The 25,222-nt window shown below is 39.2% G+C and overlaps 1 protein-coding gene across 2 annotated transcripts in view; it reads right to left on the reverse strand.

Annotated features, from left to right (window-relative positions):
- IMPG1 (interphotoreceptor matrix proteoglycan 1) overlaps positions 1–25,222 on the reverse strand; it is a 158,119-nt gene that overhangs the window by 117,335 nt on the left and 15,562 nt on the right. Inside the window, exons 2-4 of one of the 2 annotated variants that reach the window (XM_010372244.2) lie at positions 9,226–9,459; positions 1,513–1,679; positions 1,207–1,235 (exon numbers count right to left, since the gene is read on the reverse strand). In XM_010372244.2, the coding sequence (XP_010370546.2) occupies positions 1,207–1,235; positions 1,513–1,679; positions 9,226–9,459 (430 nt within the window). The remainder of the gene's footprint in view (positions 1–1,206; positions 1,236–1,512; positions 1,680–9,225; positions 9,460–25,222) is intronic. The other variant, XM_030929175.1, reaches the window with a different exon arrangement.

A 25,222-nucleotide genomic window follows, 5' to 3' on the forward strand; every position in this document is an offset into this window, starting at 1 on the left:
CTTGGGGCCAGAAGGGATGAGAGGAGACCAGGAGCCAGCCACAGATAAGGCCCTCTGGAAAGAACGGCCTGGCAGGAACTGAGCTGAAGCTGAGGAAGGCCAATAGGCCTTAAAGACTCTGCAGGTGTGTGTAAATTTTCTGCCAGCATTCTCTTCTCTCTCTGATTTCTTCCTCCTCACTGGCTGGCCGTAACCAGAAGCCAGAGGCAAGGGATGCCAGTGATGCAGTACTTACCACTCAGCCTCCTGCACACGGAGGTGGGCTAGAGAAGGTCGGGGGTGGATATTCAGAACGGCAAGAGGAAGATGTAGGAATCTTTTGAAAGCCATTGAACAGGGCTCGATGTAATAAAAGAAATATTTCAGACTTATTAATCTAGCAGCAGTTATGCAAGTTAAGGAGGAGAAGAGGTTAGAGGCAAGGACATCTGTCAGGGAGATCAGATTAGACATTTTTCACAGAGTATATTAATAAGGTCCCAGACTAGGTTACTGGCAAAGGGAATAGAAACAAAAGGGATAAATACGAAAGGCATTGTAAAGTACTGTCAGTAATTCGTATGGCCAAATTTGTGTCTCTCTTTGTAGTATTATCTTCAGATTTAGACTTCTAAATGCCATAAGATGTATGTAATTTGTGAGTTTAGAGTTTGACAACAATGTCTCTCTTCTTTAATCATTTAATCTAATGTAGTTTTCCTTTTCTCTTTATTTTGTTTTTTGATTTTCTTATTTGATATTCAGTTCTTGTTGAGGATATAACTTAGAGCTTTAGTAATTTAGTTTGAGAGATATTAGCACTTTACAGAATACCAAGTGAGAGTTCAAAATTCAAGTTGTTCTTTGATTGTATTAAATATTTTCTTGAGGTAATTAATAGTTTACCATAAATTCTAAAAATCAAACTATTTTAATTTCTCGATTTCTTATAAGTGAAGGTGCGTATTAGATACATATCACATAGTGATTAATTCATTTTATCTGCAAACAATGCAAACATCTATCTAAATCTATAAGGTCTATTTATTTTTGTTTTATGTACTGATTTATCTTCAGTACATTATATGCAGGAATTGTCTGTCAGAATAATCTACACAGATCTTAGTGGCTGACATAAAATCCTACAGGTAGAATAGCTTAGTTTCACTCCGTTATACTATCTTTTTAAAGTCAAGAGCACACACACACTCTACATTGGATACTTGCCTCTCAGGGAAACTTCTCTGTTTTATTCTCTGCAAAAAGATAAAGATAAAAAGTAACTTTACCAGGAGATAATGCCAACTGAAGAGCTAAAGTCTATTTTCATTCCCTTCTCCCTTAAACTACACTTCAACCTGACTGTACCATATTATTTTGCAAGAATAAAATTTGTATTGGCCTAATCAGATACCTCCAAGCACTTCTTCAACTAACTATTATGCTGTGGAAACCAATTCAAAAGGCCTAGGGGCTGGAGCCTGGGAACTATTTGTGCAGTGTTCCAAATAACCATGTGGTGTTTAGGCTCACCTGCTGGAGAAGATCCAGGTGCTCCTGGGAATTGCTGAAGTTTTTTCCAATATCAAAGAGGCAGAAGGTCTCCTGCTGGCAGATGCTGACCCAGTCCTGATATTCCCCTGTGTCAGGGATGCGATCCAGAAAGATCCGATATGCTTCCCATACTGCTTCCTGACACACTGTAATACAGAGTCATTAGGGGTGGAAAATGGCCATGCCCTAAGAGACTCCCCATACCCAATCCCAAGCGAAGTCTAATAACATGGAAAATTATTTCATGGCTTATGTTGACACACAAATTTACAGTCTCTAAAAGTTAATTCATTTAACAAATATTTATTGAGTGCTTACTATATGCTATGGAGAAAAAGGAAAGCAAGAAAATAGGGAATATTGTGTGTGTGTGTGCGTGCGTGTGTGCATGCGTGTGCGTGGGCGTGTGTGTGTAAAACTGCAGTTTAAAATAGAGTGGTTGAGGAAGACCTCACTGTAAAGGTGACTTTTGAGCCATTTGGGGGAAAAGTAAAGTCTCCCAGTTTGTGGAGTGCTAGGGACATTGAAGGAGCAGAGAGGATGTCATTGTGGCCAGAGCAAGGTTGAGAGGATGAAGATAGAAAGATGTGGTGAGGGCCAGGTGTGGTGGCTCACGCCTGTAATCCCAGCACTTTGGGAGGCTGAGGTGGGCGGACCACCTGAGGTCAAGAGTTCAAGACCAGCCTCAACATGGAGAAAGCCCATCTCTACTAAAAATACTAAATTAGCCAGGCATGTTGGTGCATGCCCGTAATCCCAGCTACTCAGGAGGCTGAGGCAGGAGAATTGTTTGAACCTGGGAGGCAGAGGTTGCAGTGAGCTGAGATCACGCCATTGCACTCCAGCCTGGGCAACAAGAATGAAATTCAGTCTCAAAAAAAAAAAAAAAAAAGAAAAAAAGAAAGATGGGACGAGGTGAACACAGATTGTGTAGGGTTTCGGAGACCAGCAGTCTCCAAACTGAAGTACAGGGCCCCTGGCTGTCCTTGAACACTTTCCAAGTGATGAGCAGGCACACAACATTTAAAGAGAATCAATTTCCAGGTCTCCATTTTCCTGTACAAATTTCCTAAAATTGGTCTCCGTAAAGACACACCTCTTCATTAGCACTTCCCTTTTGGTCACAATCCTTTCCCCATTCATCCATCCCTACTCTTATTGTGGCACAGTGCCTCTAGGTTACCACACCAAGGAACAATTTGCAATAACTGTACTGAGTTTGAGAAAGGGAGTGAACTGAGTTGAGGGATAACACACATTTTGGCAATCTAGGGGATTTATGATTCTTTGCTTTCAACAAATTAGAAGGAGTCCTAATAGGTTGACAGCTGATTGATAGATTATTAAAAATAATGATGACAGATCATGATGTGATTATTGGCATATAATGAAAAAGGAATTTAAAGAACAAGAACAGTGCTGTAACAAAAGTCCATCTGTTCCCATCTACTTTTTTTTTTTTTTTTTTTTGAGACAGAGTCTTACTCTGTTGCCCAGGCTGGAGTGCAGTGGCCGGATCTCAGCTCACTGCAAGCTCTGCCTCCCAGGTTCATGCCATTCTCCTGCCTCAGCCTCCCGAGTGGCTGGGACTACAGGCACCCGCCACCTCGCCCGGCTAGTTTTTTTTTTGTATTTTTTTAGTAGAGATGGGGTTTCACCATGTTAGCCAGGATGGTCTCGATCTCCTGACCTCGTGATCCACCCGTCTCGGCCTCCCAAAGTGCTAGGATTACAGGCTTGAGCCACGGTGCCCGGCCCCCATCTACTTATTTATGTAAAGTTGTTTTCTCAACACCTAACTGAAACTAAGTAAGATAATAGGGATAAAATTGATGTTAAATTTAGTCTTATTTTAGCAATGCACAATATAAATAACGACAAATTGTATATGAACAATTAGAGGAGCAAAACCAAAGCAATCACTTTTATTCAGAGGCAGAAGCTAAGGATGCGTAAGCTACAGATCCTTTTTTAACATTGATTTCTTCCAAAGCCCTGTTTAGAATTTTGCATTTGCGATTTTGTATTTACAAACATTAACAACCACAAAACTTGAATCTCACTCTATATCCATCAACAAAAACTAAAACTATATGTGTTTAGTTTTAATTGATTATATATTAAAAATGATAAATGCAACTGAATCCAGAAGAAATTTCTTTTTACACATAAATCTTATAGTCACAAGAAATAAAAAATGTGATTTCAATTTATGTTCATATTTTTGTTACTAAAAAGTATTTTAGAGCAATCAATAATGGATTTTTCAAGCATAAACATAAATTACATTAAAATGGGACTCTGAGAAGTGGAATGGAAATGTGAGTGTATGGAGAAAAAGGAACCATGTGACATTTCCTACTGTTAAGAAGAATTTGCTCACATATCTGTTAAAAGAATTTGATGGTAAATATTGAGTGGCTGTGGTAGATTCTACTGGATACATAAGAAAGATCCAATTCTAGTTTTATTTTAAATATCAATATTTACAACTCACCAAAAATTACAACCTATTTATTAACTTAAACTTGCCAAAAAATTTTAGATGTCAATGGAAAAGCATGAGAAGGGATTATATAGCTTAAAAGTTGTTTTAAGGGCTCAAGTGAGCAAAAAATGTTGGAAGTCTCCCTATGACACCATCTGACTTACTAAAGAAACACTTAAAGAAACGTTGCTGTGCCGAGAAAAAGGATCGTGGGGAGGAATAGGGTGAGAGGAGACCAATCTGGAGACTCTTATGCCTGTATGTTTTTCCCTCCTCCCCACTTATTCCACGTCTGGATTTCTCTTAGATTTCTGTTTGATCAATAGTAGCTCAGGTCATTTACCAGCAGCAACCTGACCAGAACCTTCAAGGTAATTGTTCTTTTAATGAGTAACCCACAAAGACAGGAGAGGGTGCAGTCCTGACTGCCTCAAATGTGCCATCTGGTTTCTCACACTGGGGAAAATAACAGGGATCAACATGTGGGAAGCAATGGAGTACCTCACCTTGCAGAATTCATTCTTGTGAACTGTCTAATGTCAGGCAAGGATCAAGAAGTTTTAATGCCTTGTCTGATACAAACCAGCAAGCTGTCTGTGATCCTTCATCTCTAGTCAATAGTCTACATAATATGCAAGAAGGAAACGGCACTTAGATGTTTTCAGCTTTGTCCAGATCCTAACAGTTGTATGTCCAGTCTAAGCAAACCAGCCGCCTTTGCTAGCCTTCTTTCCTACATACTCCATACTCTCTCTCTGGGGATGTTGTCTTGTGGCTACTTCAATTCAAAACCTATATAAGTGCCAGAGATACAACAATACATAAAATAAACTAGCACTGTCTTTGGTGACTTTCATGGATAATATCTAAGTGTTGGTGAGTTTCATGGACAATATCTGTGTGTGAAATATCGGGGAAGATATTATGTGATAATCTCTTCTGGTGACAAGTTAGGCACAACCTTTGAGTGTATGGCTTTTGGTCTCAGATTAAGACTTGTTTTTATTTCATTCCAATTTAAGTCTTGAACTAATTGTGTTCTTTGTTGAGCCTAGCTGCTCCCAGTTGAGCCCAGACTCAGACTGGCAGGCATCATAACTCATGTAGACAGATGTATACAGAAGTTCATTTTCCTGGGTGCTATGTAGCCTGAGGATGCATTACCAGTTATGCAGAGATTTCTGCAGGCAGTTCCTGTCATATGGTTGGGGAGACTGAGGTTGAGCAGTCAAGTAGGAGGTGCTATTTTTGTTGCTTGCATCTTCTTCCTAGTTCTGCTCCTTTCCCTGCTGTCCTTTCTCCTACCACAGGACACAGAACTACTCAAAACCTTCCATAAGGGCCCTGAAAGAATCTTCTTCCTAGAGCACAATGTCTGAAGTTGCTTGAAGAATTATCTCCCTGTGACATTGTAGTTTATAGGAATCATAATGTTAAGGAGGAAATCTCAGACTCTTTCTGAGGGGCAGGCTTTCTTTTTCTGTGGCTCCTCTGATGTCAGTTTTCTCTTGGACACTTCTCATAAGCCAGGAGGCATAACATCTTTCCATGATTGGCAGCACAAGCCCACAACCCACCAGGATAGTCCCCCATCCTTACTGGGGAAGTATCAAAAAAACCCTTGAAAGTTGAGAAATCAAAGGACCTCAGGGCTGGGAGGGATCTGAAAACCTCTCACAATTGGAGTTTTCTAAACCTTTGATTTACCTGTTCTGTACTATCCTCCTTTGAACCTACTGGGAGGGACTGCCACAGTGATTCTAAAGAAATCATAGGTGGGAACTGAACAATGAGATCACTTGGACTCGGGAAGGGGAACATCACACACTGGGGCCTATCATGGGGAGGGGGGAGGAGGGAGGGATTGCATTGGGGAGTTATACATGATATAAATGATGAATTGATGGGTGCTGACGAGTTGATGGGTGCAGCACACCAACATGGCATAAGTATACATATGTAACAAACCTGCACGTTATGCACATGTACCCTAGAACTTAAAGTATAATAAAAAAAATTAAAAAAAAAAAAAAAAAAGAAATCCAGCACCTTCGCCTCCCCCCGACCCCAGTCTTCCCACAGTTGCCAGCCGATGCCTGAAATCTGATCACAGAATGTCAGCTTCCCTGCTGAAGGTCATATCCTAAGTCATTTGATGATGTAGGAAGAACCCCAGGGAGCACATACCCTGGAGGCCAGACACGGCAGTCTGTAATTGGAAGTCCTGGCCTGCAGACAGTTATTCGCAAATAGTATTGTTAGACCAATGGTATGTGAAAATGCGCAGTACAGGGTTGTGCACACATTAGAGGGAGAAATAACACACTGAAATGGGACACTTAGTTCTACCCCTGTTCTGCTGCCAGCTGTGCCCCTGAAAATGAAACTTTACTTCATCAGATCTCAGTTTTCTTATCTATACAAAGGGAGAGTTGGCTAGATGTTCTCTAGATTAGTGCTTCTAGAACTTTAAAGTACAAATGAATTTTACCTGTAGAACTTGTTAAAATGCAGATTCTGACAATAGGTCTCAGGTGGGATCTGTGATTCTGTATTTCTAACAAGTTTCCAGGTGGTGGTGATGCTGTTGATCTGTAGACAACAGGGAGTAGCAAGAACTAGGACCCTATCCATCTTTAACCTTCCCTAAGGCACACATAAATGTGAAAGAAAGATCTAGTTTTTTTTTTTTTTGGGATGGAGTCTCACTCTGTTGCCTAGGCTGGAGTAGAATGACGCGATCTTGGCTCACTTCAACCTCCACCTGCTGGATTCAAGCGATTCTCCTGCCTCAGCCTCCTGAGTTGCTGGGATTACAGGCCTGCATCACCATCTACTTTTTGTATTTTTAGTAGAGACAGGGTTTCACCATATTGGCCAGGCTGGTCTTGAACTCCCGACCTCAAGCGATCTGCCTACCTCGGTCTCCCAAAGTGCTGGGATTACAAACGAGAGCCACCATGCCAGGCCAAGACCTAGTTTTTGGTGTTGGGTAGGGGAGACAGAGAGGGAGGGAAATAGAGGGAGAGACACAGGTGAGGGTGAGGGGAGTCTGAAGGGAGGCATCCGTATAGCAAGAAGTTTGGCTGGAGCACAGAGTTCAGCCTGTAGTTAGCAGAAACACACTTGCCTCTTTTGCATTTGTGCTTTGAGATAAACACATTTATGATTCTACCACAAAGCTCAGAACATTTCACTGTGTTGCTTTTAAGCCCTGGAAAATGAAATAATTCAATGTTCCATTTGATTTGGGAATATGGTCCTTTCTCTCCTAAGTTTGAAAGATGTCAACAGATAATTTTGTAAAAGTAGCAACAAGAACAGTAAGTGGGTCTCTCTGTCAGAGGAACACCGCTTTGTAGCTGGGTCTTATTTCTTGTTTCTTTGTGAACCAATTTGTTCGACTTAAGAAACCCATGCTGATGAATAGTAAAATTTCATATTACCTAGGGGCAGCCATAAAGATAATGGACTGTCATTGCTGTGGGGAGAAAAACAATGGTTTGTTTCATCCAGGGAAACAAGAATGAAAGAGGCAACCTAATCAAGAATAAAGAGCTGAGAATAAAAATTCAGAGCTAAAAATTTTGTTGCAACAATAAATAGTCTATTCTAAATACTTGCGGTGAATCCTATTTGTGAATGTTGTAAAGAATTAGAAGTTACATGAAAATAGGAATAGTTGCATTTATATTCAGTGTGATGCAAACACTATATGTACATCCATCCCTGAGCAAACGATATGGAATTTACCAGGGTCATTATCTGATCAATGTGTAGGCACACTCGAAATTAGTAATTTAGGCGTGTCAGTGTCTTTTCTCTATTTTCCCAATGGGCCCTTTGTGTTCTGTGTACACCAACAAGCATTGGCTAGTACCTGCTCTGTGGAGATGCCCTTCTATGACCTCAGAATAGTAATATAGTGCCCTTGATTTTCTATAGTGAGAGTCTTCTTTCAGACTATGATCCAGTACTTTTCACTTTTCTATGGGCGTGGCTTCTTTCAGAAAGTGAATATCTTTTTACTTCCACAGAAAATGAGACACATGAGGAACAATAGACTTGATATTTTTGAGACTGTTAGTTAATTATGCTTCCAAAACCCAATAAGAACTCTTCAGATTAATTTAACCGAGACACATCTAACAGAAATAGACATCCAAGAAGTTTTCTGGATGTTAGCATTATGAAATGGGTACTCAGTTGTCATAGTGTACAACACATCACAGGCTGGAATTGAACCAGCTTGCTCTAGTAGATGGGCTTTAAATAAAGCAGGGTGACTCTGCTTTTTGGAATGGAAGCAAACATCTAGTGTGATCAAGGCAGAAATCAGTAAAACTCTCAATTTTCACATGTAAGACAATTGAATTTAGGACTCAGAGAGACAAGATATTCTGCATTATTTGGAGCCACCTGGGGAATTTTAATAGTAGCTACCAAAGATTTGTTTTTTTCTTTAAAAAAGAAGCCATGAGAGTTTTGTCATCCATAGTTAGTTAGTGAAAAGGATAGTTACTGATGGCTGCGCTGTGATTAACTCCTTAATGGTTTCTGGGAATGCCATCAGAATCCTGTTAAGCAGTCTTGGGGTAAAAAGTGGACTGTAACTCTGCTAGAAACCACTGTAATTGTGTTGTAAATTCTGCTAACACTCCTGCATTATATCTTGGTAACGACTCTTAATTTGTTTCTCCTCTGCACTTCAACCACCTCTAGGTTTCCAAACTTTAAAGTTTCTGCTGGATCATCAATACACTAACTTATAAGAGGATCTGGATTGTAATGTTGCTTTTGAAAAATGAAATCTTAAGTCATAAATCAATTTGCTTAGATCCCTGACATCGCAATCATCCTGTGTTTCTTACTCATATGAATGACATTAAAATGCAATATTGAGCACTGGCAAAAATAAAAAAATAAAGGGGTAAAATCTGGATGCCAAGGTTTTCTGGTGATTTATAAATGCCCTTTTGGTTCTATGCTGCACAAGATATTACTTTAAACCATAAGAGCTGATATCTACCATAGTTTTGAAGGCTTATTATTCATTACTATCAGATTACCACTAGGTTGGTTTTTATAATTCTTGTGGCTAAATGACAGACGTGAAAGTTTTAGGCTAAAGACAACCTATGGATGAATGAAAGGGAAGGGATGGAAATAACACAAGGCTAAACAGGTTTCATCTCTTTCCTTACCTCTCAGTCTATAATAAGCTTGAAGACTGGCTAAAATCTGTTTCATGGATTCCTGTGGACAGACTTTAACCCCCGTTGGGAAAAATGCGGATCTTTTTGTTCGATGCTTTGCCAAATCGAATATTCGTCTCATAGTTGATATTTTGTACATTTTTTCAGTACTTTCAGTTGTTTCATTTCTTGGGGGATTGTCTATGTCTTTAGTTTCAGAATGGTATATGTTAATGGAGATATCTGTAAAAGAAAGATTGATATCCTGGTGAATATATACATTTATGTGATATATGTGACATATATGGATAAATGACTGAAATAAACTGAAAATTACAATCCTCTAGTTTATGAAATTTCTACCTTGGTGCAACTGCTAAACGTAATATTCCAAATGACAAGGCATTTTCAGAAATAAGGGAATAGTATAATGAGCTGATCAAGCGTATTTTTAAAAAGCCAATGTCTCAAATCATCTTGCCTTTAGGAACTGCCAAATATTGAAACCATTTCCCATACATCTTTCTAAAAATCACTCCCCACTTAGCACTCAAGCCTCTCAAGAGATGTCTCTTATGATAGATAATATAATTCAAGCAGGGAATGATATAGCATTGCGTTGCCCAGAGGTGTACTGTTGATGAGGAAGTGGAGTGCTTCTAAAAACCTAGGGGAAAAAGGCAGCAAAATAACCTTCCTGCCTATTAGTGGCAGCCCTAGGAATTCTATAGTAACTTGGCTTGGGAAGAGTATTTACTCCACCCTGGCCCTGGGAATAGTGTTACTGTCCTGGAATTTTTTAGCCTTGGGCAGAGGTACATTCTTAGGAAAGAATCTCCAGGAAGGGAGGAGATTTACAGCTTAATTGGCTCACCCAGTGACACACTAGACCCATAAATCATAATCTCTGAGTAGAATGTGGGCATCAGCAATTTTTGAAGATCCTTGAGTAATTTCAATATGCAGGCAGGTTTGGGAATCACTGTTCTATAGATCTACTAAGATGCTTCCACATGAAGAATCAAGAGGGGTGCCTCTCAAACTGGCTTACACAGTAAGAAAGTTATCACCTCCAAAAGAAAGCCAGAGGCAGGGAATGCCTGGTGGAAATGGAGGTCTGGCTCTGACTTGTCTGCTTCTGTCCCTTCATGTGGTGATATCATCCACGGGCAGGCTTCCATCAAATTCCCCTGATGATGGCCAGCAGCACTGGATCACCACCTTGACTCTCATTCATGTTGAAAAATAGCCTTTCCCTTAGGTCTGGCTGACTTAGACCGTGTTCCTGGAGCAAGACCAGTTGCAAGGGATATGCCAGTGCTGTCAGCTTGATCTGAATAATTACAGAGGAGGGAACTGGGATTACTTGAAGTTGCTCATTCGAACCATGGAGTTGGAACCAGTTTTTCCTGAGTCAAAATGACTGCGTGGCGAAGTGGAATGTGCCCATTCAATTTAGGGGCAAAGTGCAAAAGAGGGATGGGAGCCAAGCACACAGCTGTTAGTATCCATTTAGTTAGTATCCTCAGTTAGTAAAATGTGATTTTTTGTTTAGGAATGTTAATTTTAATAATCCTTTCAAGCAGTTTATAGATTGCAATAAACTTGTTATAGTAAAAAGTAAGTTTTTGTTATATTTGAATTGCCATTTAGAATGGAAGACAAAGCTGCCTCATTGAGTACTTCTAAGTCTAGGCAGTGTAACACAGACCATATTTAGGGAGACTGTGCCCCTATATGCTTGCCCTTCTCCATTCTTCTCACTGTGCCTGCCTGTAATGTGTGGGGTCCTGCTATCGGGCTGGTCCTGTTCTGTACCTCGTCATCACCACAGTCTTTGGTCCTTTGGGGCTGGTCCTGTTTTTACTGTCTAATGTTATGCCCTGTAGAACTCTCTGAGTAACTTGGCTTGGGAAGAGTATCTACTCCACCCTGGCCCTGGGAACAGTGTTACTGTCCTGGAATTTTTTCCAGGTGGATCCTTTTGGATCCTAAACTTTGCTCATATCCAGGCTCGCTGACAGAGATCCTGTTTGATATGAATCTTTAGGTTTCATCCTATCAGGGTAGGTAACTTTGATTTGGGAAGAGTGTCTACTCTACCCTGGCTCTGGGAACAATGTTGCTGTCCTGGCATTTTTCCCAGGTGGATCCCTTTGGATCCTAACACTTTGTTTATGTCCCGGTTCACTGACAGAGATCCTATTTGATATGGGTCTTTAGGTTTCATCCTATCAGGGCAGGTACAGAAACGGGGGTGAGAGGGTCACAGATTTGCCCTGTTTCTCAGCACTTCCATGAGCTCCCACCTTTCCCTTTCCCCTACTAGGGTCAGTATTTCCCTATTCTCCACACGTCAGCAAGTCCACACAGCTAGGGGTCTACAAGGGCAAATTAGGGTAATGTGAATCCATTTGGCTGGGATACCCCAGTTTGTAGCTGTTATCCTTTCATTCTCAAATGTGTCCCTGTTTGAGAAATAAATTATAAGGTCACCCAGTTTTAAATATCTCCTGCTGGAGAAGACCCGAGACAAATACTCTACAAACGGTTGTTTCTTTCCTCTAGGAAGTACCATGTTCCACTTTTGAATATCTCCACTTAACAAATTCCTTCCTTTGGGTTGAAAATTACTTTCTGATAACTTTCACATATCAGTCCCATTTCTGTCCTCTGGTGCAGCAAACCCCAAGATACAACTGCTTCCATAAACACTTCCTCATCTTTTTCCTACTTTAGGTTCTCTTGGCTGAACAAACAACCTCCATTTTTTTTTTTTTTTTTTTGGTATCACACAAATATTAGATACCTTGACTACTCTGTTTCTGTGACACAAAACCAACCACAGAGAACCCCCTTTGATGATGCTATAGCTTGGGCTGGGATTAGAATCTTTTGTTTATGCCTCTGCCCTATCCTCACTAGAGACGAGGTGAGAGATCGGAAACTTAGGATCACCTGAATCCAAGGATGTTTGTAGGACAGGCCACAGTGACAAAGTCTGTTTGTTACAGATTTCAGTGAAATAAAAAGAGCTGATAGTTGTTGGAGCTAATGAAAGCACTTTTGAGTAAGGCAATTAGACCAGATCAGATGCTGTTCTCCAGTGCTGCATAAATTGTAATGTTGATACTGAACTGAACTTTTAAAGATTCTTTGCGTCACTTTTGGAGTTTGATATTTTTGGTTTATATAAGTATTTGAAAAGAGGAGGTGAAAATTTAATGAGAATGAATTGATAGTTGGAAGACTTGCTACACAATAGAGTATATTTAATAAAAGACTGGAAAAGTTTTTGAGGCAGGAAATCTCTAAGATGATAACAAAATGAGTGTAACCTACATGATGATGAATTGGCTGCCATCAACAACTGTTTCTGAATGAAATTCAGGGTTACAAAGAGAAGGGCAAAGTGATTTCAGAGAAAAAAACACCTTTACTTTGAGTTGAAAATTACTTTCTGATAACTTCCATATATCAGTCCTATTTCTGCCCTCTGGTATAGCAAATACCATGCTACAGCTACTTCCAAAAACACTTCCTCATATTTTCCCTACTTTAGGTAGTTCTAAAAAGAGTATTGGAGTAAAATAATATTAGAACAGTTTAATTAAATAAATTATGAATTAAGAAAAAAATACAATTGTAGTTTTTTTTTTTTTTTTTGAGAGGGAGTCTGGCTCTGTCTCCCAGGCTGGAGTGCAATGGGCGGATCTCAGCTCACTGCAAGCTCCGCCTCCCGGGTTCATGCCATTCTCCTGCCTCAGCCTCCTAAGTAGCTGGGACTACAGGCGCCCGCCACCACGCCCGGCTAGTTTTTTGTATTTTTCGTAGAGAGGGGGTTTCACCGTGTTAGCCAGGATGGTCTGGATCTCCTGACCTCGTGATCCGCCCGTCTCAGCCTCCCAAAGTGCTGGGATTACAGGCTTGAGCCACCGCGCCCGGCCACAATTGTACTATTTTAAATTATAGATTAAACACTAGGAAAATGACCTTTAAGCCAATGGTTTCGGAAATAGTCATATCATTGAATAAAGAAAAGACAGAAATGGAAAGTAATACATTTGAATATTCAGAACTTCTAAATACAGATGAGGAACAGCTGTAATATGCATGGTGCTTACTTTCTGAATTTAACTTAAATACGCTCATTACTTATGAAAGAAAAAGGTAGTAGCAACACAAATCATATAATGTCACTCAAGTATTCAAAATGTTTTCATAGAACCAATGGTACACAGGGCCTGGAGCTGTCACTTACTAGTTGTATAATGTGGGTGTACTTGACATCCAAGTACATCCTGAGTTTCCCCATCTATAAAATGGGGAATAATAATACCTCCCTTACAGGGTTTCTGTGATATTAAATGAGTTATAACATGGGCAGCATCTAAAACAGTGTAAGACACAGTGTAAGTGCTCAATAAGAAGTCCTTTATCAGATAATCGAGGCATTCCACTTGTTGGTACCACTCTTCCTTTCCTTACCCTCTCTCTCTTATTCTTTTAGTAAGATCTCTAAAGCTTTATTCAAAATTTTCATTGGTCAGTAGAGTAACATTTTATAAATCAGTGAAAACCTGTACCTACAAAAATTATAAAATAAAATACCAGCAATAGCATGAAATCACACAGTGTAAAATTAGACATATTTAGAACTGGTTTGTGGGAAAAATGCAGCTCACAAGTTTTCTTAATATGTCATGGATTAAATAGAGTATTTTCATTACCAGCATAGCTTGGTTCTTATTCCCACTCTGCCCCCACCACTCTTCCATTTGAACACACCCTTCACTGTGCGAATCCTCAGCCCTCAGACAGGACTATGTCTATGCCCTGAAGTCTTTCTGCTTCCACACTGCAGTGCTCATCTCGTGTTTGTCTTTCATATGGGAGGCTCTTTGTTGTTTTCCTACTTTTCTTTTTAAAAGCCAGTGAAATGTTACATTCTCCACTATACTTTCTCAGATCCCACATTCAGGATTCTTTCATTGCTCCCTCCCTGTTCCTCCAGGGTGGTTCACATCTCTATGGCATTCACTGATTCACCTGTATTCATTAAGCAACTACTGTTTCAGGTCCATTGTGGCACATAGCTGTAAATGAGATAAACAAAAGCCATGAAACTTGTGTTGTAGTGCTTCCTTTGTCCTGTCTTGAATACTAATTTGTTGTAAATATGAGTTTCTCTCTTTAGACTGCAAATACCTTTGGGATCTGTGTCTTGCCCTCCCCTCTCCAATTCACCTTGGTGCTTGCCTAGTACAATGTTTTGTACATGACAGAGATGCAATACATATTAATTAAGTGAATTAATGAAAAATGTGTGTGGAAATATTCATGGGATTTTTAGAATATATGTATGAATTAGATTTGTTTTAAAAACCATTAGACTACGAAAAAATGTTTCATGTCTTGTCTGCCTCCATTATTGCAACTCCTCTTTGAAATTTCTGTCCCCTTTTTAAGGGTCTCATATCAGAGGCTTAGGACACAGTCATCTTATTAAAGATAATATCCTAAGTGAAAAGGCAAATAAAAATTCTTTTGTGAATAAATACCAAAAGGCCAGAAAAGAGATGGTTTATGTATAAAGTATATTTTAGTACAATCTGCATTCCCAGATACTTTCAATCTTTCCATAAATAAATAGTCAGTGGAACCAATTAAATATGTGGAGATCAATGAGGAAGAATATCATTATTACCTGGCTCTTGAGGATGACAACTCCCTTGCCACTCAATTATTGTACTTGACAGGCAAAACCAAAATCATGGTTAAATTCAACCTGCTGCCTACACCTTACCTGAATCTTTGTATAGTTGATCATGGCTGGAGAAAAACAAGCATTAGAACTAATTTTAAATTTATGATCGTTAAGTAAAATCACATTATATTTCTCTGGTCCAATTCAGTTCTGTACTCTCCTGGAGAGCTACACACTTTTCTCAGATTTCTGGTATCTTCTTGCTGATTCTTGCTCTTAGCTGATTAGTTTGCTTCACATTTTACTGAGAACAAGAGGAGCCAGAAGAGAACTTCCCAAGCATCCAGCACTGCATCTGCTCACTGCTCACTGCTCACTGGCTGCATCTGTGCTCATGGTCTATGCTTTGCCTCCTGTGACTATTTGATGATTAGTCTGTACTCCTACTTAAGACCAACTCTCCACTTAGGCACCAGGTCCCCTCCTTTTTCACCTTTCAAGAACGTTCTTCCAGAAACTCTTCTCTAACTTTCCTACATCATTATTTTCCCTTTTTCTACTGGATTATTTCTAGAAGCACACAAACATCCTATTATTTTACCTTCTATTAAAAGAATCCTCTCTCTGTAGCGTGTTTCCTCCAGATACTAGCTAATTTTTCTATTTACACCGACAGCAAAACTCTTTAAAAAGACCTGTCTTTTCAGTGTGGCAATTCCTCAAAGACCTAAGGACAGAAATACCATTTGATCCAGCAGTCCCATTACTGCATGTGCCCAAAGGAATATAGAGCATTCTGTTATAAAGGCACATGCATGCGTATGTTCTTTGTAGTATTGTTCACAATAGCAAATACATGGAATCAACCTAAATGCCCATCAGTGATAGACAGGATAAAGAAAATGTGGTACTTATACACCATGGAATACTATACAGCCATTAAAAAGAATGAATTTATGTCCTTTGCAGGGACATGGGTGAAGCTGGAGGCCATTATTCTTAGCAAAGTAATACAGGAACAGAAAACCAAACACTGCATGTTATAAGTGGAAGTTAAATGATGAGAACACATGGATACATAGAGGGGAACAACACACACTGGGGCCTATCAGAGAGTGGAGGGTGGTTGGAGGGAGAGGATCAGAAAAAATAACTATTTGGTACTAGGCTTAATAGCTGAGTGATGAAATAATCTATACAACAAACCTCCATGACACAGTTTTCCAATATAATGAACCTGCACATTTACCCCTGCACTTAAAAGTTAAAGTAAAATAAGATTTGTCTTTCTCTCCTTTTCCAAGACAAAAGGAGGGAAGATCTTCCTAGTGAGTGAAGATTTCCTCTGATACCACAGGCATATATACCAATACCTGTCCCCTACCTTTACTCTCTGTCTCTCTCTGTCTCTCTCTGTTTCATTCTCTTTATATTTCAGTATTTGTGATGTGCTCATAGAGCCTGGTGTATTCAACGTGTGAATATGACCCTTCACCAGAAGGTGTGACTAGCTAACACACAATATACAGAAAGTGACCATAAACTATAGCTCCACTGATCCCTTCTCTGAATTTGGATATTGACATTTGTTGATCGGGGTGGTGGTGAGGGTGGTGGTTTTGTAACAAAATAGACAATTTGGGAAAAGGCAGGGATTTAGCACAGTAGGATGGGCTCCCTTGAGCTGGGAGGTTCTTATGAAAGACCTGGCAGGTAGAAAGTATTTAGGTGGGCATAAAGGAGGACAAGACGTCAGTGGGCAGGGAACCTTCTAGCAGGCTAAGAAAAATGGTTGGCACTGAAGGCTTAAGTTGGGAAGGTTGGTGTTCTTCATTTATTTATTTTCCTTTTAAAATTTAGCCACTTTATCCTGGAGCTGACTTAGATTCTGCAACCCAGTGTAATTATGATAATTTTGGAAATTTCTGAATATATAGATAGGGAAATTAAAGGAACAACCACTGAATTCAAACACTTTCAAACATTACTTTATCCTAAAAAACAGACAAATCTGCCCAAGGATGTGAGTGGCAGCTCTGAAATACTGGGCTTTTGACTCTTCGTTTATTGTTTAAAAATTAGGTTTGGGCCGCTGGGCACAGTGGCTCATGCCTGTAATCTCAGCACTTTGGGAGGCTGAGGCGGGTGGATCACTTAAAGCCAGGAGTTCAAGACTAGCCTGGCCAACATGGTGAAACCCCATCTCTACTAAAAATACAAAAAAAGTTAGCCAGCTATGGTGGCGCATCCCTGTAATCCCAGCTGCTTGGGAGGCGGAGGCAGGAGAATTGCTTGAACCTGGGAGGCAGAGGTTGCAGTGAGCAGAGATTGTGACACTGCACTCCAGCCTGAGTGACAGAGTAAGACTCCTTAAAAAAAAAAAAAAAAAAAAAAAAAAAAGTTAGGTTTGGATCACCTAAGCATGTTTATTAGCTAATGTGAAAGCCAGCCTTTTAGTCAAAGTACTATTTTCACTCTAGGTTGAAGGCTGATGGCCATGTGACTGCAATGTTGACTGACATCCCTGAAGACATAGGCCACATCATCTCCTTGTCATATCACTGAAAAGTTTATTAGTTTTTTCCTTCCAGTACCAAAGTTGGCTTCTAGGCAGGCTGCTTACAAAGTTTCTATTTCAGGCTCAGCTTTGCCTGCAAGTCATTTTCTTTCTTGGTTCAAGTGGATACTTACCAACCTATTTGGACCATTCCTCACCATACTTTCTCTTCTAGAGGAATTTTTTAAAGCTATTTAACCCTGTAGGCATACAGAGGCTTACTGTACACATACAGTGACAATACTAGACATCAGAAATAGGAGAATCAGGTTTTCATGATAGCATTGCTATGAAAGCAACAGCCATTGGTATAAGCACTTAGCAAACCCATTATGTCTTCCTAGGGGAAAAGGTCTCGATGTCTTAATGAATAAATTAACAGGAGCAGAGACAAAATTTACTGTAATTTCTACAGAACAAAAATCGCAATTTGAGGAACAGAACTCTATAGGGAGTAGGTAGGTAACATTTCAGCACCAAATCAATGACTGGAAGTTTAAAAAAAAAAACTCACAATTTAATTTTTCCCCAATTTTTCCAACCTTACTAAAAAAAGTGAGGGACTGTGGTCTTTCTGCAAATGCTTCTCTTGTTTGTGATTCATTATGCCTGGGTCCTCCCATTACATTAGTAGATTCTCAATTATACACCTGAGAAATTTTTCCCAAAGAGCAAAGGCAATTAAATACAAATCGTGCTTAACATACCTGAGTATATATCAACAAATTATGCAGATTTTCTGAATACCTTGTTCAGTCTATCCCAGAAGACTGCATGGATTTTAAGCATACTGTTTTCTGGGCAATAAAGCAGAGAACAGAGAAGCTTCTACAACTTGCTCTCCCAGTTGCCCTCCTACAGGTAGTTCTCAACAAACTTACACAATGCCAGCCTCGATCTGTGGCCTTAGAGGCAAAACTTGTTGGAATAAATGATGCAAAAGGAGATCATCGAAAGTAAGGAAACTTGCAGTTCTTTCTTTTAATGAATTGGGAAGTAAACAGACTTTCACAATAGGCAGCATGCATGCTGATTATCAATAATGCATGGGGTGGATGTTATACCGTTTCCCTCTCTGTAGGTTTTGAAAATTGGATGCCATCACTGTCTTTTTTACCTCCAAAACTGGCCTTTGTTCAGCAGCAGTACTCCCTGCTGAGGATAAAAATCAGTGGTCTCTTCTCTCAAATAATTAGAGTGGTTGCATTATTTTTCTCTTCTTGCAAAAATCAGGTTTAACCATCAGACTTGCTATGTCAGAAGGAAATGGTTAGGACCTTCGCAAAGCCTTACAAGAAATAAGAGGTTGCTAGTGCCTACCTTCTATTCCATACATGTACATATGTACTGAGTCCTACCTCATTGCACAAAAAAAAAAAAAAAAAGAAAAAAAGAAGAACCAAATCTATAGGTGACATGCTGAAGTACACACATATGCACTTCTTGCTGAGGGCCTATGCAGTGTGGTGAGTGGGTAGGAACAGAACTGAAGTTGAAGGGAGAGGTGGAAAAGGAGGCTGCCTTTTTCGTGCCCAAAGGGGATGACCTTCTGAACAGGTGGAATTGCCAGTTGTTACAGTATGGTAAATGTCAGGGAGTGAAGAGGTAGGAGTCTAGCAGGGCCATGTTTTCAATTGTACCCTGAATAGAAATGTGTGCAAACTCGTCATCCATCTTAGTAGGGTGAGAGGGCAGGGCATATTGAGGAGAGGAGGAGTGTTCTTTCTCAAAGCTGACTAGTTTCTGTGCCCTGGGAAAGGAGAGAAACACGTCTGAGCTCCTTGTTATGTGGTTGCAAGGAAAGGTAGTACACACTGCCTCCATTTAAGGCGGGAAATCACTTGGTAATGCAGCCTTTCGAATGAGGTACACTAATATTTAGCTGCCAGCTGCAGAGGTACTGTTCCTGCAAATTGAGAACTATATTTCTAGTAATGGGGGAATGCCTTTAATTCTCAAATAGGGGTACAGGCGCTCTCAAGGCATGCAGTACTGTGCCAGGGGTTGTGAGAAACCTTAGGATCAACACATTGCTTCTTCATGGAGTGCTAACTTTACTTTGGCAATTTTAGCAAAACATTTAAAATGTTGAGGGCCACCTGAATACATAAACAAAATCAACAAATCCTTTCTCTACAGATGAGCCAATCTTAAAAAAATATGAGAGTAGGATATTTTTATAAGCTGTGATTAATTGTAAAATGTGTGATCACTTTGAAAAAAATGGTGACAAGAGTTGGATTAATGCTGAGGTCAAGTCGGAGTAAACAGAATGTGAAACTGAGGTGACAACAGTTATATTAAAATTGTTAGCCAGCTTGGTGAAGGTTTCATACATGGCTGCCTAGTTTTCAGGGGCTGCCACAAATAAGCCAGTCCTTTCTCCAGCAGCTGGACTTTTCAGTACCACTTTTCAGTATCCCTCAAATCATCCTGCAGCCGTCTCCTCATGTGTATAGGTTCGGGCCCATTAAGCCACTCCTAATCATCTCACCTTTACATTAACTGAAGTTCAACTAACCATTTTCACTGTTGTGCCTCCCAGTTCTTAATTATGTGTACTTTTTGGATACAGCTCCATAAGTTTCAGAATGTAGAGTTTAAATAAGTACACAAGTCACTGGTAAGAGAATAAGCATGGGATTTTACAAGTAAATCCGAGATAGTGATTGCACCTCACAAATGTTAGCAACACTGTACTTTCCAGAGCACTGTTACAGCCTAGGTTGATACAAAGATTGGAAACCAAGGGGTTATGCCAGAAAGTGCCAGGTAATGCATGAGCAGGAGGCAGATTCAGCCCGTGATATTTGAAGCTGACTTGAAGGCGGATGGGGACAAGTTACAAGAATTCACAGAGACCCACTAAGAGCTTATAAAACAAATTCCAAAAAATTCAGGAGGAAGCTAACTTCAGAAGCTGAGGTGTACTGAGGAAACATCAGGGGGAAGGAATGTGGATTTACTTATGGGACATAATGATTTGTGCCAAATATCCACTTTCCTTCTGGTTCCAGCTGTGCTGAGGTGCTGAAATACAAGGTATCTTTCTTCCTGTGATTGCTAAGAGTGCTACATATTTGGGGGCAAAATTTATATCATTCGATTCTGATTATATCTGAAGTACTTATATCAGATTCAGCTCTAATTCAGTCCAGCATCTCTGTTTTCTGGAAGTTTGTGCTGTCCATGATTATAATATTACAAACCACACACTGCCGTATGGTTTTACTGCTGTCATGTAAACTTAATCTCGGAGTATGTTGGGAATTCTCAGTAAAGACAATTGCATATATATATATAGATTGTTTGTTGCATATATTACCAAAAATGAATGATATTCTCCAGCAGAGCAGAACTGGAGTAAATCAAACAGAAACAGCTGTATATCTTTGCCTGTTAACTTTCGGATGCATAAGGACCTATCAGTTACCTCAGAAAAGCAAGGTAAACTTCATTTTGGGTACTTGAGGACTGATGCATAGTAAGAGCACTCTGCCACTGCCTCAATTTGGGCAAATAATTAATTTCTATTTGCTCTGGTTTGTAACTTGAAAAGTAGATAATAATATTTCCAACACTATAGTTTTCGATTAGTGCTTGCCTATCATGTAGTTGTATTTTGAAAATTAAGTGAGAAAATAGATGTTAGTGTTTCTCAGAGAGCCTGGCACATTGTTACCTGTTATTATGACCTAGTGCCACTCCATTCTGAGGTTTAGGGCTAGGTCTGGTAGGAATTGGATTGCCTGATTTAATAAATAAAAACATAGGACCAAGTCAAATTTAAGTTTCAGATAAACAATGAATATTTTATTTTTCAGTGACAGTATGTCCCATGGAATATTTGGGACATCGTAGATGTATATGGACAAAATGTTCCTGTTAAAAGACAGAGATCGTCAGACTACATTAAAAAAAAGTTCCCGGCCAGCACGGTGGCTCACGCCTGTAATCCCAGCACTTTGGGAGGCCGAGGAGGGCAGATCATGAAGTCAGGAGACAGAGACCATCCTGGCTAACACAGTGAAACCCCGTCTCTACTAAAAATACAAAAAAATTAGCCGGGCGCGGTGGCGGGTGCCTGTAGTCCCAACTACTTGGGAGGCTGAGGCAGGAGAATGGTGTGAACCTGGGAGGTGGAGCTTGCAGTGAGCCAAGATCGCACCACTGCACTCCTGCCTGGGCGACTGAGCAAGACTCCCTCTCAAAAAAAAAAAAAAAAAAAAAAAAGTACCCACTATTTGCTGTTTTAAGAGACACATTTAAATCAAAAGACACAGAGGTTAAAATTAGAAGAATGGAAAAAAGTTATAATAGAAGACTACCAAAAAGAAAGCTGATATATTAAAATCATATGAAGTCAGAGCATTGCTGGTAAATATTAATAACCAGCTCTGGGGCATGGGTGAGATTTGTGTCATTTGCTGCTTTCTCTGTATTAATACTCTGTCATGACTGATTTCAAGCCACCAACGTGACATTTCAAGCCACCAACGTGACATAATTGCACAGAGTTTGGAAAAGGTGAGCCCAATTGGAAAATTGTGCTCTTGTTAGTACAAGCCTGTTCCAGCAAACCGTGGACAAAGTTCATTATTAGGCAAAGTTCTTCTGCCTAATAATGACATTGTCTGCCTAATAATGACAAGGTAATGACAAAGACAGGTCACAATGAAAACAGTTTAAAAGTCACAGAAAGTTAAAATTCTATGCACTTAATAATACACAAATATATAGTACAAAGGTTGATAGACAAAACAGAAAATAAAATCCAGTATAATAGTAGGTGCATTTTAAGATATCTCTCTTAATTGATGGAATGCACAAATAAATTCAGTAAGGGTAGGTAAGATTTGAAAAACATGCTCAAGCCTGACCTAATGGACATGTATGAGGCATCATATCTACAAACTATAACATATACCTTCTTTTCAAGCAGAGGAAAATGAACAAACATTGGTTATATACTGTACTAAAATTCAAATCTGAATACATTGAAAAGGACTGATATCATATGCATCATGTTCTCAGACTAATAGAGAAGTAAGCTAGAAATTAGTTTGAAAAACAAATGGAAAATCTTTAGACATTTGAAAAGAAAAAATTATTCAAAATAACTCATATGTCAAAGAAGAAATAATTATGGTTATTAGTATTTTTCTGAAATGATAAAATTACTACATAATAAAACTTGTGGAATGAAACTGAAGCAGTTCCTAATAGTACAATGATATCATCAAAATGTTTATTTTAGGGAAAGGAAAAGCTAAATATTAATGACCTATGCATCCGTCTCAAAAGAGTAGTGTAAGAAAACAAACTAAAACCAAAGAAAATTAGAAAAGACAAAGATAACAGAGAGTAATAAAATGTGAAAGAGGTCATAAATACAAATGAGAAAAAAGAAACATAAAAGTCAAACTTTTTTGGAAAATACTGATAACAAAGACAGGTAAACAAACAGATGAGATTGATCAAATAAAGAAGACAAAATTGGCCGGGCGCGGTGGCTCAAGCCTGTAATCCCAGCACTTTGGGAGGCCGAGACGGGCGGATCACGAGGTCAGGAGATCGAGACCATCCTGGCTAACACGGTGAAACCCCATCTCTACTAAAAATACAAAAAACTAGCCGGGCGAGGTGGCGAGCGCCTGTAGTCCCAGCTACTCGGGAGGCTGAGGCAGGAGAATGGCGTGAACCCGGGAGGCGGAGCTTGCAGTGAGCTGAGATCTGGCCACTGCACTCCAGCCTGGGCGACAGAGCGAGACTCCGTCTCAAGAAAAAAAAAAAAAAAAAAAAAAAAGAAGACAAAATTAACCAATATCAGAACCGAGAAGGAAGAACATTATGCTTTCTACAGACTTTCTATGAAATGTTCTATAAACATAAAAAAATTAACAAGAAGATATAATGAATAATGTTTTATCCATAAATTTGAAATTTGATATGAAATGCATAAATTTGTAGAAATATGTAACTTACTATAACTAACTCAAAAAGAGGTAGGATAATTATTATCATAACCTTAAAAAATTGCATAGTCAAATATCTTTCTACAAATATCTTACTCTGGCTTTAACAGTGGATTCTATCAAACATTCAAGCAAAATGTAATTTCATTTGCATACTACTCCTATAAAACTTGATAAAACAAGTATGAGAAAAAATATGGTCCAAGCTTGCTTATGAATATGAGTGTAACAATTAGAAATAAAATAGTAGCATACAGAATCCAGCAATGTAAAAGCTACGTATGACCCAGTTTGATTTATCTCAGGAATGTAGGGTTGGTTTAATATTTGAAAGTTGATTAAGGCAATTTATCACATTAATGACTCAAAGGAGAAAAACCATTTGGCAATCTCAATAGACATAGAAGAAACAATAAATTTTGATGTTTATTCATGATTAAAACCTCAACAAATCAGAATTAGAAGCTTTATTTACTTGGTAAACAGCATTTACAAGAAGAAAACAAACAAGCAAAAAAAGCTAAAATAAGCATTATACTTAATGATGAAATGTAAAAATAGTCGACAGATATTTGAGCTGTTCCCATGTCTTGGCTATTGTGAATAATGCTGCAATCAGCATGGGAGCATAGATATCTACGGGGTGCTTATTTCATTTTTGGGGCATGCACCCAGCAAAGGAATTACTGGATAGTATGGTAATCCTATTTTTAATTTTTTGAAGTACTTCCATACTGTTTTCCAAAATAGCTGTAGTAATTTGCATTTCCACCAACAATGTTCAAAGATTCCCTTTTCTCCACAACTTCGCCAACACTTATCTCTTGTCTTTTTGATAATTGCCATCCTAACAAGTGTGAGGTAATAGCTCATTGTGGTTTTGATTCACATTCCCCTGATGATCAGAGCACCTTTTCATACTTGTTGGCCATTTGTATGTCTTATTTGGAAAATTAACTACTTGGGTCCTTTGCTCATTTTAAAATTGGGTTGTGTTATGACAAAGACATGGAATCACTGTAAATGCCTGGCAATGAGAGACTGGATAAAGAAAATATGGTACATATACACCACGGAATATTATGCAGCCATAAAAAGGAACAAAATCATGTCCTTTGTAGGGACATGGATAGAGCTGGAAGCCATTATCCTCAGCAAACTAATTAAGCAACAGAAAACCAAATACCACATGTTCTCACTTATAAGTGGGTGCTGAATGATGAGAACATATGGATACATGTTGGAGAAGAGCACACACTGGGGACTGTTGGAAGGTGGGAAGAGGGAGAGCATCAAGAAGAATAGCTAATGAATGCTGGTCTTACTACCTAGGTGATGGGATGATCTATGCAGCAAACCACCATGCCACATGTTTACCTACACAACAAAGCTGAATATTCTGCACATGTGCTTCTGAACTTAAAATAAAAGTTGGAAAAAAATCCAAGTACCAAACCTGCACAGCCCATATGCAATGTGATGAAGCATGCAGCAGTGAGGCCTGGGGTGCTTGTGCACCAGAGGTTGGGGCCTGCAGTGGGGAAGAGATTCAAATCTGCTTGTGAGGTGTGGTTATGTAGTAGTCATGTAGTGCTTCCTAAAAGCGGGGCTTAAATTGCACACCAAAAATAGAGTATAAGCACCCTGGCTAGATAGCCTAGTATGCTATTTCATAACAAATTTAAAAGATAAAATACTCACGTTGCTTCAATTTCTTTTTAATATTTCAGTTAAAGATTTCTTTCAAAATAATGTTCTTTTCTTTTT

This window comes from Rhinopithecus roxellana, chromosome 4 (assembly GCF_007565055.1).
Source record: "Rhinopithecus roxellana isolate Shanxi Qingling chromosome 4, ASM756505v1, whole genome shotgun sequence".
Lineage (NCBI taxonomy): Eukaryota > Metazoa > Chordata > Mammalia > Primates > Cercopithecidae > Rhinopithecus > Rhinopithecus roxellana.